The sequence below is a fragment of the Electrophorus electricus genome, chromosome 19 (genome assembly GCF_013358815.1).
Source record: "Electrophorus electricus isolate fEleEle1 chromosome 19, fEleEle1.pri, whole genome shotgun sequence".
Lineage (NCBI taxonomy): Eukaryota > Metazoa > Chordata > Actinopteri > Gymnotiformes > Gymnotidae > Electrophorus > Electrophorus electricus.
The window spans coordinates 5,077,404-5,097,586 of record NC_049553.1 but is presented as its reverse complement, the minus strand read 5'-3'; the positions used below and the strand labels follow the sequence as shown (position 1 = coordinate 5,097,586).

General features: G+C 47.1%; 1 protein-coding gene across 8 annotated transcripts in view; it reads right to left on the bottom strand.

The window, feature by feature from the left end:
• Positions 1-18,797, bottom strand: part of ppargc1a (peroxisome proliferator-activated receptor gamma, coactivator 1 alpha) — a 35,195-nt gene extending 16,398 nt beyond the window's left edge. For 2 of the 8 annotated variants that reach the window (XM_035519711.1, XM_035519712.1), the window contains exons 1-2: positions 18,606-18,797; positions 15,689-15,868 (exon numbers count right to left, since the gene is read on the bottom strand). In XM_035519711.1, coding sequence (XP_035375604.1) covers positions 15,689-15,868; positions 18,606-18,653 — 228 coding nt within the window. In that variant the 5' untranslated portion in view covers positions 18,654-18,797. Of the gene's footprint in view, positions 1-727; positions 1,034-2,159; positions 2,176-9,409; positions 9,644-9,728; positions 9,867-15,688; positions 15,869-18,605 lie in introns of those variants that run through there. The other 6 variants (XM_027015045.2, XM_027015050.2, XM_027015046.2 and 3 more) reach the window with 5 other exon arrangements.
• Between the last annotated feature and the right edge of the window lie 1,386 nt (positions 18,798-20,183).

Here is a 20,183-nt window from a genome sequence, read left to right as displayed (position 1 = left end):
CTTAGCAACGGAAGATAAACACCCAAACTGCTGTGGGTCATGGCACATGCAGCCTAACAAGAACAAATCCTTTTATGCACACCACAGGATTAGTATCGCTTGCCGATAGCGTTCGGGTGCAATCATTGGGGCTACAGGCAAAGAGTCCTCTTTAGATAGCTGCACAGCACTGCTTAGCTGCTGGTCCCATGTGCAGCGATCACCCTGTTTGATCCTCTTTCTATTCCTAGTTTCCCGTGATTACATGCCAACATAGCCCCATCCTCATGGGAGACGCTTTTGAGAAATCAAAACAGGGGCCGTTCCACCTATCTCTCCCCATTTACCGGACCCCAGTGGTTGATAGCGCTGGCATTCGATGAACCACAGACAAGCAGAGAAGCCTAAGTGAAGCTTCATTGAGAAGATAACGCCATTCTGGGGGATCCTCCATCATTCATTATTGAAAATGATAACAGAAGCATTTCACAGATAACCAAATACCCACTGGGATCTCTGAGCTCTGATGGTGAAACTGCTTGGAGACAACTGTTGCCTGTGAATTAGCATGCAGTGTAATTGCCAGCTAATGATTCCCTGTCCCTTCACTGGACCCTGGTTGCTTTTCAGTACTTTATTTCAGCACTTTAATATACAGTATATCATTCCCATTGAGGCACTGAGAAAGTGAGCTCTGGCAGTTGATGTAGACTAAAGCCTTCTGTTCATTTTACAGTGCACTTCTCACCATGCTGATTATATCTCAGATCACTCAAGATTATTTCAAATGTTGCTTTAATAGTCAACCATCTGGTTGTGTTCTCCATTAGGTTCGGATCAAAACTTTCCATACAGGTTTGGGTAAATCTTTTATCTCATCACGCCATGAAAGAGAATGATGCCTTCCTGGGAAGATGAGGTGCCTGAAGTGGAAGGCTACCATCAGCCCATGTTCATTTAAAGGTCACAGAGCAGGACACCTTCAGGCCTGGGAATGTCACCAGGAATGTCACCGGGAACGTCATCGGGAATGTCACCAGGAGTGTCCACGTCTCTGATTTCACAGAAAGAAAAGAGGTACATCACTTAGTGTTCAGCGAAATCTAGTCTGTGACCTAGTCACCTTACTGGTGAAAATAGCCTTCACATTAGTAGCACACCAAAGCTAAAATCAGTCAAACACAGCGTCCATTCCTGGTAAGGAGGCATCTAAGAGGGTATATGGTGTTCCATACTTTGCCCAACAATCAAAGCCATGGAGATGTGTCAGAAATGGCATCCCTGTCAATCTCCGTTGCCACTACAACTGGTGTGGACTCCATAAGCCTCATTTGGAGTGTCCATTCCGACTGAAACAGCAAAGCAGATTCTAGTGCCAGGGAAAATGTTAGTGGGAGGATCTGCCAGAAATGACCAACAGTCCCACAATAGGCATGTGCACCTCCATCAATCACTCTTGACAGATGTGGCGAGCCTGGGCTAGAAGAAGAAGTAAAAGAAAAATAGCCAACGTCTTCCAATCCTGTTTAATGGGCCCAACAGAATTAAAGTCATCTTAACAATCACGGGCTAATTGTGGGATCACAATATATTAACCCGATTCAATTCTAAAGGGTGCCATTCACGGCTGTTTTACTCCAAATGCTTCAATTAGCCATAAAAGACACTGGCAAGCACCAGACGCCTTCACGCCATCTCCAACCCCTCAGCGCCCCACCCCCCATCCCCACAGGAGGCAAGGCAGTGTTCATTATCAGGTGAGTCCTTTTGTTATCAGACAGGCTGTCTTTGAAATCGTCCTTTCTTTAACTCTTTTATTGAGTTCCACATGAGCCATTATGTTCCCAAGATACAATTCATGCAACAGATAACAGGCAATAGTTTTTTATATATATATATTTTGCTATTTTTGCTTCACTAAATACGTTTGAATGGTTCAAGGCAAATACATAAAATTTAAGCAAACACATACTGCTGTAGAAATCCACTCCAAAATAATATGGTGTAATAGATAAAATGTCATGTGTGTCCACAGCCATACACATGATAGAAGAAAGGCATTCAGTAGGTAATAAAACTGAATGCAATTACTCAGTTTTACAAGCAAAACCTTGCACCAGCGGTAGCATAAGAAACATTGAGTGACTAGGAATGAGTTGAAATTTTCCGATGATATCTACCTTATCTCAGAGGCTTTGTCTCGCTCTCTCACTCAGTCTCTCCCTCACTTCCATACACACACTCACGGGAAAAAAAACCATATATATATATATATATATATATATATATATATATCCCCTCACACATGTAAACAAAAAAGATCCAAGATTAGGTTCAGGAATTTGGCAGATTCGCTAATCAAAACAACCAGATACGTGAACATGTGTGCAGGGAATTGAGTCCCAGTGTTTCGGACACACTGAGAAAGCATATTAGATCTGCTAAGCAAATATTGTCAGTCTGCATGATTAGTTTGCCTCCTGATTTCAGAGCAAATAAGTCAATGTCACTTGAAGCAATACATGAACTGTGCTCACGCGCACCGCCTGGTCATCCCGCATCGCTTATGCAGGGGGCTGCAGCAAATCCTGGGACAGAGCCGCAAGATTAATAGAGGAAAGGCAGGGAAATGTGATCTAGAAAAACGCTTGGGCGAGATAAATACAAAAACACAAGTGTGCTGTTCAATCATTGTACAAAACAGTGTTTATGAGCACAACTGTGCGCCACACAGCACACCCAAAACTGACAATAAAGAGAAAATCCGGGTAATTTCACGTTATCCATCATATTCTAATGCGTCTACCAGATAATGTCACAGCACATATAAAAATGGCCCGGCATTCATCTGTCAACCACAAAATAGGATTCGGCCAGTGGAATCACTAGCACTATTTTAGACCTCATTTCCCCTGCAAATGATCCCACAAGCCACCCACTGATGCATACCAGCACCAGAGGCAATGATCACAGTGTGGCAGGCTACCACGCGGATTAACTTTTCATAACATCCTCAGACATCACAGCGACCCGGCCCGCGCCATGCCCCCACCTGGCCGGATGTGCCGTCCTTTAGCCTGAAAACCCGCCCTGGCAAAGGCACGGCATGGCACGGATCTCTGGCCCTAATTGGACCAAAACGAGGAAGGGCCCAGTTGTGAGTCGTGGAGTCATTTTTGCTAGTCAAACATATTGACGAGTGGTGCGATCGCTTATTGGACTACTCCATTAGTGTCAACAGCACTTTCAGAGAGGCACGCTGAAGCGACGCTCGTGGCTGACGCTAGTGGAATCGCACGCTTTCCGCTCTCACTGTAAATCACAGTGATATAATGATACGCTGAACACTTAAACAGGGTAGAGAAAAATGAATTCCACATGTAGACACTTTAGAAACTGGTGGGGAACCACAGTCAGGAGCCTGTTCCAAAGAGGGTGCATGTATGAGGCAACAGCAAGCCCTCAGGACCCCCAAGGGGGCCAACAGTGCTCTGCTCACCTTCTCTGACGCCAGCTGGAGATCTCCGGCAAGCAGAGCTGGTTCCACTGGGGTTTACCCATGTGGCTATACAGTAGCATCCCATCCCCCAGGGATGAACAGGGGAGAGGGTGGGAGATACAGAGGGAAAGAGGAAGATCGAGAGAGAGAGAGAGAGAGAGAGAGAGAGAGAGAGAGAGAGAGAGAGAGAGAGATAGAGAGAGGGGGAGAAAGAAGGCGAGAGAAAGCGAGCGAGCGACCACGAAAAAAGAGCAGGCAGGATAAAAAAAAACCCCAGAAAGGCACACAAATAGAAAAGAGGAAAGAAGAGAATCAACATGAGGTGGTGAAACAGCTTCTTAGGCTTATGTGTAGAATTAAGGCTCGTCATCTGCTGCACAACAGATGGTCAAGGGGGTTGTATCCAGGGCTGTTCTAACAGAGGGTAATGTTTGGATGCTCAAACATATCGCGGCTCTTTTTTTAGCGTTTGGCATGGCAGTGCTGTCACAGGCTGTCACAGCACTCTCGTGTTACCTCAAGAAAGCCTTTCGCCGAAATCAGACACTTCAATGGCTGTGGTAGAGCAAACAGAAACGCTGACAAAAGAAAATGCAGAAAACGCCATTTTGCGAGGCCGCAAAGAGGCCCGTGCTTCGTGCGCAGGGGCGAATACGCGGCGCAGAGCAGGCGGCGGAGAGGAAAAACTACTGGCCACTGGATAAATGTATTTAGAGGTGAAGGGAATACAAAATTGACCTCATGCTGTTAAATGGGGAATGTCACATTTCATTCCAGAGCACGCTGTGAGAAATGTACAAACATGCAGAGAGAGAGAGAAGGGAGAGACAGACAGGATAGTGCATATGAGAACGATATGGCTCTGTGTGTGTGTGTGTGTGTGTGTGTGTGTGTGTGTGTGTGTGTGTTAAGCGGTAATATCGAAGCATTGGTCTTTAATTGAGATTGCAGGTGGAACTGGCAAGTATGGAGAACTGTGGGTACATGTGCACTCACTCCCTGCTGTTGCATGTGGCTTTATGCATTCAGCTGGTGTGTGCACACCCTCTTGTTTGTGCTCACCCTCCTGTTTGTGCTCACCCTCCTGTTTGTGCTCACCCTCTTGTGTGTGCTCTTGTTTGTGCTCACCCTCTTGTTTGTGTTAACCCTCTTGTGTGTGCTCTTGTTTGCGCTCACCCTCTTGTGTGTGCTCTTGTTTGCGCTCACCCTCTTGTGTGTGCTCTTGTTTATGCTCACTCTCTTGTGTCTGCTCACCCTCTTGTTTGTGTTCACCCTCTTGTGTGTGCTCACCCTCTTGTGTGCTCTTGTGTGTGCTCACCCTCTTGTGTGCTCTTGTTTGTGCTCACCCTCTTGCGTGTGCTCTTGTTTGCGCTCACCCTCTTGTGTGTGCTCTTGTTTGCGCTCACCCTCTTGTGTGTGCTCTTGTTTATGCTCACTCTCTTGTGTGTGCTCACCCTCTTGTTTGTGTTCACCCTCTTGTGTGTGCTCACCCTCTTGTGTGCTCTTGTGTGTGCTCACCCTCTTGTGTGCTCTTGTTTGTGCTCACCCTCTTGTGTGTGCTCTTGTTTGCGCTCACCCTCTTGTGTCTGCTCACCCTCTTGTGTGTGCTCTTGTTTGCACTCACCCTCTTGCGTGTGCTCACCCTCTTGTGTGTGCTCTTGTTTGTGCTCACCCTCTTGTGTGTGCTCACCCTCTTGTTTGTGCTCACCCTCTTGTGTGTGCTCTTGTTTGCGCTCACCCTCTTGTGTGTGCTCTTGTTTGTGCTTGCTCTCTTGTGTGTGCTCTTGTTTGCGCTCACCCTCTTGTGTGTGCTCTTGTTTGTGCTCACCCTCTTGTGTGTGCTCTTGTTTGCGCTCACCCTCTTGTGTCTGCTCACCCTCTTGTGTGTGCTCTTGTTTGCACTCACCCTCTTGCGTGTGCTCACCCTCTTGTGTGTGCTCTTGTTTGTGCTCACCCTCTTGTGTGTGCTCACCCTCTTGTGTGTGCTCACCCTCTTGTTTGTGCTCACCCTCTTGTGTGTGCTCTTGTTTGCGCTCACCCTCTTGTGTGTGCTCTTGTTTGTGCTGGCTCTCTTGTGTGTGCTCTTGTTTGCGCTCACCCTCTTGGGTGTGCTCTTGTTTGCGCTCACCCTCTTGTGTGTGCTTCTTGTGTGTGCTCACCCTCTTGTGTGTGCTCTTGTTTGCGCTCACCCTCTTGTGTGTGCTCTTGTGTGTGCTCACCCTCTTGTGTGTGCTCTTGTTTGCGCTCGCCCTCTTGTGTGTGCTCTTGTTTGCGCTCACCCTCTTATGTGTGCTCGTTTGTGCTTGCTCTCTTGTGTGTGCTCTTGTTTGTGCTCACCCTCTTGTGTGTGCTCTTGTTTGCGCTCACCCTCTTGTGTGTGCTCTTGTGTGTGCTCACCCTCTTGTGTGTGCTCTTGTTTGCGCTCGCCCTCTTGTGTGTGCTCTTGTTTGCGCTCACCCTCTTGTGTGTGCTCTTGTCTGCGCTCACCCTCTTGTGTGTGCTCTTGTTTGCGCTCACCCTCTTGTGTGTGCTCTTGTTTGCGCTCACCCTCTTGTGTGTGCTCTTGTTTGCGCTCACCCTCTTGCGTGTGCTCGTTTGCGCTCACCCTCTTGTGTGTGCTCTTTTTTGCGCTCACCCTCTTGTGTGTGCTCTTGTGTGTGCTCACCCTCTTGTGTGTGCTCACCCTCTTGCGTGTGCTCTTGTGTGTGCTCACCCTCTTGCGTGTGCTCTTGTTTGTGCTCACCCTCTTGCATGTGCTCTTGCTTGCGCTCACCCTCTTGTGTGTGCTCTTGTTTGCGCTCACCCTCTTGCGTGTGCTCTTGTTTGCGCTCACCCTCTTGCATGTGCTCTTGTGTGTGCTCACCCTCTTGTGTGTGCTCTTGTTTGCACTCACCCTTTTGTGTGTGCTCTTGTGTGTGCTCACCCTCTTGTGTGTGCTCTTGTGTGTGCTCACCCTCTTGTGTGTGCTCTTGTTTGCGCTCACCCTCTTGCGTGTGCTCTTGTTTGCGCTCACCCTCTTGTGTGTGCTCTTGTGTGTGCTCACCCTCTTGTGTGTGCTCTTGTTTGCGCTCACCCTCTTGTGTGTGCTCTTGTGTGTGCTCACCCTCTTGTGTGTGCTCTTGTTTGCGCTCACCCTCTTGTGTGTGCTCTTGTGTGTGCTCACCCTCTTGTGTGTGCTCTTGTGTGTGCTCACCCTCTTGTGTGTGCTCTTGTGTGTGCTCTTGTGTGTGCTCACCCTCTTGTGTGTGCTCACCCTCTTGTGTGTGCGCTTGTGTGTGCTCACCCTCTTGTGTGTGCTCTTGTGTGTGCTCACCCTCTTGTGTGTGCTCTTGTGTGTGCTCACCCTCTTGTGTGTGCTCACCCTCTTGTGTGTGCTCGCCCTCTTTTCATTACCCTCCACAGCCACCATCTGACCTCTCGACCGCTCAGTGGTGGCACTGACGCAGGTCAGCCTGTCGTTTATCACCAGCAGCAGTGGCGAGGGCATGCCATCAGCACTGCCACCACACCGGGCCAGCCCCACCCAGCCCCACGCTGCCCCACCCAGCCCCACCCTGCCCCACCCAGCCCCACCCAGCCCCACCCTGCCCCACCCAGCCCCATCCTGCCCCACCCAGCCCCACCCAGCCCCACCCTGCCTTCAATGACAGCGCAGGGCTGTGTGTGCACTTGCACTGGGTTGTGTGTGTGTGTGTGTGTGTGTGTGTGTGTGTGTGTGTGTGTGTGTGTTTATGTGTGTGCACATGTCTGAATCTGCGCCGAGGGGGAGAGGTTACATCCCCAATATCAAAAATTTATGGTAATTGAAACCACCAAATCTTTGTGGAAATGCAGTCAATTTGATTCAGCGGGAAAAGGTCATGCTATTCAATTTACACTCGGTGCAAAGTACAGTAGCCAAAAACACCTGAAAGCAAATGATCTTATCAGAGTGTGCCGCTGCACCCACATCCCACTGCATAAAAGCTCTTTGCTGATTACTAAATAAATGCATTATCTTTTTACCTTGACTTCCAAATCTCTCTCTCTCTCTCTCTTTCTCTCTCTCTCAAAGGGCCTGGGGTATCGTTGAGGGAAGCTCTATCAGACCTTGACTTGGTAAGGAGATTATTCCTGTGTGTTTCCTGCATTTTGTGTGTGTGTGTGTGTGTGACCTTCTAAGGGTATGACTTTGGCTACGACGCACGTGGCTGTTAAACATAAGAGACGTCTCAGAAAACCCATCTAACGTGTGGTTAAATAGGGAAAACCTGTACAGGGAGCAGAAATCGATAGCCAGGCCAGAAAACAGGAAGGAAGATTGGATTGGATTTCACTGGAAGAAAGAAAACAAAATCTCCCCTTCGCCATCCTCAGTGACAAGGATGGACTGCTCTATCAAATGCGTACATTTCATTAGCCGATCTATCAACAGTGACTGGCACTGCAAACTTGCAGGCCACTTCAGCCCAGCTCGATCAGGTAAGCAGAACCTCTCTTACCTCCATCGGGACTAGAGGATGGTTTACCAGAAATGGACAATTCATCTTCTATCAAGATAGTTTGGGGGCTTTGCACAGATGGATCCTGCGTGTGGGAAAGAATGCACTCTGCTGCCAGTCGAATGCTAAAGTGTTCATTATACCACCTCAAAACACTCGACTGTCTCAAAGTATTCACTGCGCTGTTATTACCCGTCTCTTAACTGAACAAAAGCCCGAATTTGAATCGTGCTTTGCTGCTATGATGAGCCATGCCATATCCCCCCAGGCATGGAGAAGTACAGCTGAAAACAGCTGCTATCCAGAGAGAAGCAGTGTTTCTGCAATCACACACACACACACACAAAGTTCCTCTTATCAATGGGATGAACAGTTACGTAAGGTCCCTCCCTCCTGGTTTCTCTCGACCGGGTGAGAGACGCCCGTGGCTTATTGGTTTAGCATTTCCGGTCAGGTTAAGAGAGCACCGGGGGTCTTAGAAGAGATGACCCACCCGGGCTAAAAATAGCCTGTGGTAGCTCACCCTTGCTACTAGCACTAATGCACCGCTAGCACTAATGCACCGCTAATGCTCCGCACGCAGCTGTGGGTGAAAAGTGCTGCATGTCGCGTACAGCACATGCATGTACACTGTGTTGCATATGTATAATTGAGCAACGTGGAATTGAACTGAATCATTTGCAGGCACCCAACTATTCCTGTACCCCCGAGGTTGTATTTACAAATTTAGTTGACTGCCCTGTGCTGTTTGATCTATGTATTTTCTGTGCCGATTTCTCTTAGAACGGTTCAGACGAGTGGTGGAGTGAAAGGAGCAACTCTAACAGCTGTGAAAAAGGGTATCTTCTATAACGAGGAACTTAATTTACACGAGTAAAATGTGACTTACGGCACTGATCTCCATGTCACGGAAGGCCCCTGAAGTCATGCATGCCCAGCTTCGGGCCTAACCTTAAATAGTGGGCAGGTCAGCTGAAACGTATGCCACAGAACAGTGTGTCCCTGGACTGCAGCAGGCAAAGCTTTTTTTATAATCAGACAAATGCCAGTGTGGCACACACACACACACACACATGCAAACACACACACATGCACACACACGCATGCACAAACACACAGGAATGCTTGGGTAATACACACCAGCAACATGAAAGCAGTACATGAGGATTAGTATGCACATCTAAAGTGCTGGTAAACACTACTAATCATGAACACACACACACACACACACACAAATGCACTCATGCACACACATGCAGACATGTACACACACCAGGGAGGCAACATGAAAGCAACAGTTAATTAGTATGCACATGCAGTGTTGCTAAACTGTTATCACAGGCACAATGGTGAATGTGTACATACGCAAAGATCAGAAATCAACAACAAAAAAATGCATTAGGGTCTTTATACTGTGACAACTTAATGGTTAGTCATAGTGCACGCTCACCTCACTTTCAAAAAATACAGATCAAAACTCCCATCAGTCTATAACCTATAAACTCATTCTTGTCTTGGTCCTTACACCAGCGCTTCTCATTCTTTTTAAGTCGTTCCAATTGTAGGACGGAGTTTGTGACCCTCTCCCTTTGGATTCTTCCTAAGACATACTGCAGCTATCTCGGTCGGTCTCTCCGCCCAGAGATGCAGACTACATGGAGACCCTTTGGCTGAGCGATCCACCACATAAACGCACTACGCTGCTATTTGTCCCTGCACTTCTAGCATGTTTGTAACTTTATCACTTAAAAGCGACTTGCATTGCTTACCGTAATTAAGCAAAACAACACTCTGTTCTTGGCTTAAAGTTGGCAAAGTTGGCTGCACACAAGCACAGACTTTAGGTTTTTTTTTGCTCAGCGCACGGCTCCTTCCTCACCATCAGTCTGTTTCAGCTTATAACAACAATGTGCTGAATATGATAAAGTGAGTTTATGCTCACGCTCCTTAAGTCTTATTCAAGCCCCGCCTTCAGAGTGCTCACGGCCTAGAGAGCGAGAGCCAGGCCAGGCGAGACACGGCCAGACACACATGGAACATAACGCCAAGGAGGAACACGTGATGGGGGGGGTGCACATGAGAAAAAGATGAAAATAGGGAGAGGAAATGTATAAAGAGAGAGAGGAAGGGAAGACATGGGAAGACAGGGAGAGGGAGAGAAAGAGAGCGATAGAGAGATGTGGTAGAAGCCAACTAACACCTAGGAGATGTTAAGTTGTTAACTTGCTCTTCCAAACATGCCCCTTGGGTACACTTTTCCGACTACAAGTGATACTTTGCTCCTTCTGTACCTCCTCTCCTCTCTTCCCCTCTCCTCCCCATGCTCCCTTGCATTTCCTTTCGCTCACCCTTCTTTACCCCATGGCAAACGTTTGCCTTTGGCTACAGGGAGCGCTACAGCTCCTCCCCAGCTGTTCAGCTGGCCTCCGGAGCACTGGTGCGCAGACGACAACAAGCTGAGGCATGAGGCCGGGTTAAAAACGCCCAAAGCATGGAGGAGAGGCTCATTTAGAATGCTTTACGCACACTTGCAGTATTGTATCTGCATTTTCGTATTGTGTCTGATGCAGTATTGTGTCTAGACCTGAAGTCATGTTTCTGTACCCACATCGAGTGTGTGCCTGCAACAAAGTGTCTGTAACTGCAGTGATGTGTCTGTACCTGCACCAATGTGTCAGTACCTGCAGTAGTGTGCCTGTACCCACATTACCTGCAGCAATGTGTCTGTCTCTGTAGTAACACATCAGTACCTACAGTAACACATCAGTACCGGCAGCAACACATTAGTAACACATCAGTACCTGCAGCAACACATCAGTAATACATCAGTATCTGCAGTAACACATCAGTAATACATCAGTATCTGCAGTAACACATCAGTATCTGCAGTAACACATCAGTATCTGCAGTAACACATCAGTAACACATCAGTACCTGCAGTAACGCATCAGTACCTGTAGTAACACATCAGTACCTGTAGTAACACATCAATAACACATGAGTATCTGCAGTAACACATCAGTAACACATCAGTATCTGCAGTAACACATCAGTAACACATCTATAACATATCAGTAACACATCAGTACCTGCAGTGACACATCAGTATCTGCAGTAACACACACATCAGTATCTGCAGTAACACATCACTACCCGTAGTAACACATCAGTACCTGCAGTAACATATCAGTACCTGCAGTAATGTCTGCTCCTGCCATAATGTGCCTGTCCCTGCAGTAATGGGCATATCTTTATCCTAACACAAAACGTGCCTACAGTCTTGCTCACATAAATTAAAGTAGTCTAAAATGTAAAAACCATCGATATTCACCAAAAGTTCTGGCGCTTTGATTAAAATTAAATTATCTCACAAATAGTGTGCTTAAATTACACAAGTTCCGTTGAAGAAAACACCAGGATCAAAGCAGAGCTGCTGGCAACAGCTTCTTTGGAGGTGAGATGACACTGCACTGTAAACAAATCCCCCCCTCAAGAAAAAGAAATGACAGTCACTTCAGACACTGTTAAACATAACCAAACTATATAGCGATTTACCCAAATGCTAGCAGTGTATCTGAGTGGGCTGACTCTGAGCCACTTAGAAATGCAGAAGAGAGCAGGGTGCGTGTGTGTGTGTGTGTGTGTGTGTGTGAGTGCGTGCATGCGAGTGTGTGCGTGTGTGTGCGTGCGTGTGTGTGTTTGTGTGTGTGTGTTCCATAAGTGTTCACTTGAGGACATCATATTATACAGCACAATATGATAATGTGTTCGGCCCAGCTGAACTGCAGCAGCCGAAGTAGTGCTGTGCCTTCAAATGTCAGCATAAATTTGCAAATTAAACATGCAAAGCCATCAGCCATCAGCAGTCACTGGTAACACGTGTGTGTGTGTGTGTGGGGGGGGGTGCTTGTTGATCCTGGAATGCAGCATAGCCATGGAATAATCAATCGATCCCCTGCTCCGTCCATTGTTTGATGTATGACTGGGCAGATGTGTCTATGTGATAGATCAATGAATTAGTAGACAAGCAGGAAGTCTACTGTCCAGGGGAGTGTGCATGTGTGCTATGTGATATGTTGCAGTCTCTTTTACTTCAAAAACTAATTTGCAAGGGTGCTTACACACACAAGCACACACACACACACACAAGCACAAACACATGCGCACCCACACACTCCCTTTCTGCTCCCTTTGGGTGTGCCGCCCCCACGTGCTGGGTGACAGCTTGATGTGTGGTCAAAATCTCCATCAACTGACACCAGCCTTGCTCACTCAAAAGGCAGGACTTTTTACATTGTGTACAAGTCATAATTCCACAAAGTCTCTGGCAGTACATTTGCGTGTGGAAATAGGTCCTCCTGGGATGACCTAATACAGGAGCGCAGTCTGTGGGCATGAGGGGATGACTTTTTTGTTGTTGTTTTTTTGACTAGGTGTCAAGTGGCTGCCGTGACCTCTTGGAACTGGGAGAGTGTTCCATTCCACGCATTGCCCACAGAGGACGTACTTCAGCTTGGAGTCGGTAGGCAAGGGCTATCCAGGTGCCTTCGTGCCAGGTTACAGCCGACAGGCACACGAGGGCGGTGGGCAGGCGGCTCCCCCGTGAAGGCGCGCGATAAGGGGGCGCTTCTCTGCCTTGATCTGATTCTCGGGAGCGCTTCTAGGCCAGACGGCGCGGTTCGGTTGCAGCGTGCCAATCTGGCACGCAGCTGAGCCGGGTGCAAGCACAATTGCTGGCATGTTTTAGCTTGTGAATGAAATTAATGAAATGGTCTATATTTGAGGAGGTATAAATAGACAAGGGCTCTTGTTACGCCCCGGGCTCCCAGCGTCAGGGAGGCCTGCTCTGATGGCCTGCGGGGTCAGGATCTGTGCTGGTGACTGGTCAGAATACTGACGTTCTCCATTCATGTCAAAGACGAGTCGATGCAAACAGCTTCACCCCCCCCCCACCCCCACTCCCAGGTTAATCATCAAACCCGCTCCCTTGCTGAAGTGCAGATTCTTTCATTCCTGTGAAATTTTGCTGCTTGGTTACTGTCCCTTTACACATTAGCCACTGTTTTTTGTTCATTTAGCTGACGGTTTTGAACCGCATGCATGTTGAACCAAAGAAAAGTGTGTGTGCCACTTTTGTAACCAATCCTTATACTAAAGACTTTTGTAGCTCTGTAAGTAAGTGACTATCGCATTACTAGACTTATAACTAATTCCAGGAGAGCAAAAAAGTTTCTGCGAGTACTACGCATTTAGCATTGGGAATGTATTCAACCTCCTCCCCACTCTATCCACAACGTATCTATCAATATTTGGTGAATAACTACAGAGGTATAATTAAAATAGGCTGCTTGAGACGACACAGTAAAACCTGACTGTTGAAGTACTGTCTGAAAATACACAGCACATGAAATCTGTTTGACATGTTGTAACATCAACATTGACACGGTGCCATGATATAACATTTGACATCAATGTAAATGTGCAGAGCATATGCAACATGAGTGGTGCTAACTTGCCTCCAGTCCTATCCCGGTAGAGTCACCAGCAGTGACAGCCCAGCCCTGCCTGAGAGAACCCTCCCTGGAACTGAGCAGGGGGCCAGTGGCGCCCCCCCCCGGGAACATTCTGGCCCCAGACGGCCCTGATAACCGGGGGGCTGAGCTGGCACTGAAGGGCATCAGCTGTCATGTCACACACAATCGCTAGGCTGCACCGGTCTGCTCTGCCATATCCCTGCCTCATCTACCTGCCAGACTGCCCCGCGCCGCCCTGCAATAATGGGACACGGTGTGGTTGTTGTGTGAGGTGGAGGAAGAGAGGAAAGGGGGAGAGGTTTGAGAGAGAGAGACAGAAAGAGAGATAGAGAGAGTCTGTGAGAAAGCACGTGTGAGAAAGTATGAGTGTAGGAGATCAGCAGACTAGGCAGGCCATCTATTAACTACACTGCAGTCATGCGGGTTTAAAAAAACACTGCCAGGAGTTCATATGGAAGCAAGGAGAGGAATGATAAAGTTTCGCCAAGTCACTTTACACAAGAGTGGGCCATTTATTAACCTGTCTATTAACATGTCGCTGTACTGACCCACACAGGCCAGTGCTGGGAGTGCTCTGGAAACACACAGGCACCTATACAGTGAGCGACTGCTTGAGGGGCCTGGTGATAGCCCTGGCCTGGGGAAATGGAAGCCTACCTCACTCACTAATAACAGCTAAGAATATCAGAGCATGTAAGTCGCTTTACCACAGTTTGCAGAAAATATTAATATTTTAAATGAACTCACATTCCTCTGATTTTAAGCACAAGCAAAAGGGAAAATGGTTAAGCACAACCAATGTTGTATTCCTTTTATTGATTTTATTGAGATGAACAAGAAATACTTTTTTCTTATGATTCTCTTCAGCACAGGGACATGCACACACAAGCATATGTACACGCATACACACACACACACACACACACACACACACACACACACACACACACACACACACACACAACTGGCAGTGCCTGAAAATGGATTCCTAACCACTTCGTGAACCCTGACACTGATACTTACTTTCAAGAAAGACATAACACATACGCGCAGGCTTTTTATCTTTTCACGACTCCCTTTCTTGTCACAGGAACTGTGGGGCCCCACAGAGTCGCCCAGGTTCCCAGCCCTGCAGTGACTCTCACGACCACTCACGAGCCTGAGCAAAACAGCTAATGCTGCTGCTTGGCCAGGAGCTCCACTGACGAAGAGCAGCATTATCAAAGCCTTTCCACCCCCCTCCCCACCCCCCACCCCCCCCGCCTGACCCCTATCTCCACAGATAAGGCCTAATGAACTAGCCGGTTCGCTCAGGCCTCCACCGTACTTTTTTAGCTGCCACGTTTCCTTTCCTCTGGACTTTGCTTTCTGCGTGAGTGATGGAAACGTTGTAGTCGAGTAACAAGTGTAGAACTCTAAGCCCTTCCTCCTCATGCCCCTCCTCCTCCTCTTTCAGAAACATGTCAGCACAGCCGGTTTAGAGGCCGGCACGTGGGATTTAGCCGCTGCGCCTACCGCTACACCCGTGAGTTTTCAGCGGCAAGTTGCTCCACTAATTCTAAAGGATCCACTGTGGCATGAAAGGAGGGTATCAGCGTGCAAATGATTGTGCGGATCACTTGAGGTGTTAGCCGACAAATGACGCTCAGAGATGGCTACAGTTTCCTCCATTCACAATCAGAAGCAAAACAGCGTCACTCCACCACAAACCCTCGAGTAGTAATGAGGTCATAAGAGGTCTGATCATAAAGTCCTCTGTATGTGAACAGTTTAAGGATTGATAAGGCATCCATAAGGGAATGGCAAAGGTTGACGGCTTATCACAATATCTCACTGATAACTCATAAAACAGTGTGCATGGAGTATTTTACTTTGTTCTTGGCGATGTTTACCGCTTGAAAGCTCATGCACAGCAATTTATCCAATATTAACTACTAGAGCGTTTAAAAATCCAGGATTCAGCGCACTTTCCATTATCTCTAATCACCGTAAACTAGGGTGTGAGAATCCAATGGGCTGGAATCTCCTGCATGCTAATGATATGCTCCACTGAGTTCAGCTTCCTTTCCCACTGTTTCAGTCAAGGCCTTCAGTACAATGCACTAAGGGCCTTATCCAATATGCACCTATCCAGTCAACTTAAAACCCCATCTCAAAACCACTATGTACACAGCAAAAAAAATGGCCCTGCTTACCTCGAACAGGTTGGATGACTCATTGCCATACTGGCTGGAAATGATTTCTGATTGGTCGCTGTACCACTTCAGTCCACCCAGAAAGCTATCCGCGTCCAGGTCACTGACGTCCAGCTCGGAAAGGTCCAGTTCAGGCAGATCGGGACAAAGGGGTTGATCTTCCCCAACCAAGGCAGCACACTGCAAATGGAGAAGGGAGATGCTGGGACTTTTTTCAACACATTGCTTCCCAGGCATATGGATAACGTGTTTTTGTTGTTGCTTGTTTGTTTCTCTTTCTGCTTTAAAAAGACTTCACTGCTGTATGGAGCTGCCTATTAATATTTTGACTGTTCACTGCTCGCCTCAGTATGCAACTGCACGACAGCTGCTTTGTGGCTCCTCGCACACAAATTACAGGCTTCATCGAACTGCTAACACAGGGATCAACACACTTTAAATCTGCCAGGCTTCAGTTCTAGCTGAGGTTCTATAGCACTGTATGTGTACAAATGGGTGGCATTTTCTGTGTAAACAAACTAAAATGCTTTTGCAAAACTATATTATTATTATTATCATTATTATTATTATTATTATTATTATTATTATACAGGAACTGGAGTCGTGTCAATATATAGGCCTACGTTATAGCGTTATGGATGCATAATCATAACATAGAAAAATGCGTCCAAATCAGGTTGTGTTTGCAACTCAAAAAAGTGAACCAAGCAGGCTGGTTATAATCGCAACGCTCGAGCTGCGGTATTGTAGTCACCCTTGCTCGACTGGTCGTTTCTAGATTCCCAGTCTCTCCGTTTTTTTCTTCCTTTCCCAGTGACACGAGCTACTTCTGCAAGCTTGATCTTTTCTGCACATATTTGCGCGCGCGTGCCAGTGTGTGTGTGTGTGTGTGTGTGTGTGTGTGTGTGTGTGTGTGTGTGTGTGTGAGAGAGAGAGAGAGAGAGAGAGAGAGAGAGAGAGAGAGAGAGAGAGAGGGCTGTGGGGGGCGGGGAGTCAATCTATAAGAGCTTCTTGAAGGTAGACGCTTGCCCACGAGTGCTGAGTTCGTCTCGGGGCGTGCACAAGGCCCCCGGGCACGTTACCAAGGCGCAGAAGAAACGAACACGCTGGTGGACCCCGCACCAGTGTGCCACGCTTGATTATTACTATAACGCCGTGCCTTACATGACATGGCTTTTATTTACCATACAGAAAAATCCGTTTGCAGTTAGCAAATCCACACAGATTCATTACGGGAGCGCTACCGCGGAGCACCGATTCAAACCTCCGCTTAAGCAGATTAAAACGATTATGCAGATCTAAAAGAGATCCTTCAAAAACTAAAAGGTCTTTCGTTCTCCCTCGACTTCTTCGGGTATTGGTTAACAGAATATTTCTCTGAGAGAGAGAGAGAGAGAGAGAGAGAGAGAGAGAGAGAGAGAGAGAGAGAGAGAGAGAGAGAGACAGAGACAGAAACAGAGATAAGATGAAGCGCTACTGCGATGTTGTCCTATGGTGGGTATAAAGAAAAGCACCTGCAAGGACGTCCATACTAAGGTGAGGAGAACTATAGGACTAGCAGTGAGGAACGATTCGTCGAGTGTTCTGTGTTGGGTTTATGCTCCTATGACAAGACGTTTTGAAATATTAAACACACTGCGCTCAAAAAAGCAGCAACGCAAGTAATGTAAGATTCGAAGACTATACATAGGCTAAGAAAATCGATATCGAACCTCAGCCTTGAGCCATCTCCATTATGAATAATTGAAGTCTTACATATTACTTCAATCGTGCATATTTATACTGGTCCAGTAAGCAAATGAATAAATGAACAAGCGAGCCAAAGAAGGTAGATAAATGTACAAATAAAAGAAAGACATACATAGGTTACATACATACATACATACATACATACATACATACATACATACATATTAAGCAACCAAGTAGGTCTGGCGCTGGCCAAATGACACCAGCTCACTATCAGTAATTCCCATTAGAAATAAAGCGGTGCGATCAGAAAGTGTAATCTCACCATTTCACTCAAGCGCTGGAAGAAAGGCGACTGGCAAAATGGTTCAGGAATAAGCCCATCATTTAAGTTCCGATCATTAAAAACACAACAGCAAAATAACGTAAACTCGAGGCTGAGGTGTAGTTTATATTAAATTACATGACTTATATGCGATTAAAATACAACACTTTCCTTTATTTACAACGCTGGCAAGATAATAGATGTCAGAACAAATTGTGCAACGCATTTTATTCCTTTGAAGCCTACTTGTATCCAAGCAAATCTTAACCAGTTCTCCTCATCGACGATGAGCCGCGATATGATGTCTGAAAGTCTCTCTTTGCCATCAGACAATGTAGCCAAATGCTCACTCTACAGTTAAAGTAAGGTATTCACCTCTCTAGTCCATTAAAATCTAAAAAACCGACAAAAAGTTGCAATGTCCAATACCTGACGCGGATACATATCAGTAATCCCACCACATCGCCAGCGTCTCTAAGCTCTGACTCGTGCAGATACCTGTCTCATCGTCTCCGGGACTGGAAAGACTTCCACTGGCATGTAAACACAATTTCCGACGACAAGACGTCCTAAGTAGACCGGCGCCGCTCAACTCCTGCCCTGCTTGCAAAAGCACAGGCTACCATCGGATAAAAAAATACATACCAGACAGGGGGGGGGGGGGGACACACACACCAGCATTTCTGCTGAAAAAACATAGCTTTTCTCTCACGACCTGGTATATTCCTGTGCATCTGGAGCTCCCGTATCCTTCGCCCAGGTTACCGGATAGCGGCGGCGACTTCACATAACGGAAAGTGGCATTTTAAGCAATCGGACCGGTGCCGAATGCACTACGCGATCCGCCTTTCCCCCAAAAACGGAGTTCCGATGCGGATAACCGAGTTTCACAATAATTCTCACCTCTAGCTCTCTCCACACCGGATCCTGGTTGCACCTGTCCCACGCCATCCAGCCGCTGAATGACGGCACGAAAAAACCAAAAAAAAGAAAATCAGGGGGAAAAAGGAGCAAATCCAAACCGTCCCAGATCGCTCTCGTGCAGGGAAGTGCCCCCTCACTGAGAATGAACCGAGGGCACCTGTCTTACAACCGCTTTCCATCACATGACAAAGCTATTAAAAGTAAGGCAGGGGAGTGACTCCCCTTAGCCGCTACTCGCCAATGACGTACCGACCGCACAGCGGGCGGGGGCTGGCGCGCGCATAGTAAACCTTCCACCGACTATAAAGGCGCTCGGTCCTAACCGCGTGCTTTAATATCGGACGTCTCCCCCAATTTGCAACGCCAGATTTCACACCGCGGAGTGGAGTTTGATTGGAAGTGGGGGGAAAAAGCAGGCCACTGTATTGTTATGCTCCATCTGAGATCGGTTTGGTTTAAAACAAGCGGGATGATATTTAAAGTGGGCATGTTGTCTCTGTTCCAACATAACGGTCTCGCTTTAGCTACGGAGACTATAGATCGCAGTGCAACTACACCGAGGCCGTATCAGTGTAATTACTACATTGGCGCTGCTTAAGAAAAGCTCTTAATCCTTAATTGCTTTCGTTCAGCGAGGTAAACAGTTGCTGTAGGCTATATTACTAAGACAATCTATCGCAAATTTCTAAACATGCTCGGGAAATAAATAAATAAATAAATAATGCACCGGCTGAGAGAACCGCGTCGGTAGGCGTTCGGTAACATCGTGATCCCGAGTCGTTTTTGCTCGGGTCCCACGGGTGAGGACGGAAAGTGGGCTCGTTCCGACCTCAACGGAGCCAGAAGTCTTCTGTCTTATTTCCGTGTGCAGCTTGACAGGTAGTGAATGAGTAATAGAGACAATCTTCTCATTTACGTTATCTATATACAGCCTTATAGATTTGCCGTCCGAGCGCAGAGCGCTTATTCAAGCCCCTTCTTTGGGTTTGGAGTCAGTTATCAAAGCCGATTTGCCTGCGATGGAAAATCGTCGCCACTGCGAGATTAGTTGTATCCGTTTTCGATGGCTATTTTTTTTGCACACAAACGGCAAGAAGCAGCAGGTGACAAGGTGTACAGTGTCAACATTGCATGTATATGAAACACGAGCACAGAAAACACAAACAAACCGTCTGTAGACAGTCCAAACACAGCATAAGGTAATAGTCTACCGCTGACTACCAACAACTTCGGAAATGCAGCCCACCATTACGGGCTATTCACGAAGAACTCTTCATTTGCCAAGTCAGTTAATACTGCCATCGGTAGGAATATCATGTGGACTTTTAAAGGGACAATAAACCAACTCCTTTCTTAATGCGTCTAAAGGAAAATAACTAATAATATTCGCGGACCGACCAGAGGTATTTCATGATTAGTCTACTATAAAATAACGAAAACGCACGTGGGACACCAAAGAGTAACAAGTGCATGTAATGCACAAAGGCATGGGCACAGATAAGCAGGATCTATTTCATAATAAGTCAATTATGGAGTTATGGTGGCCAAAGCATTTGC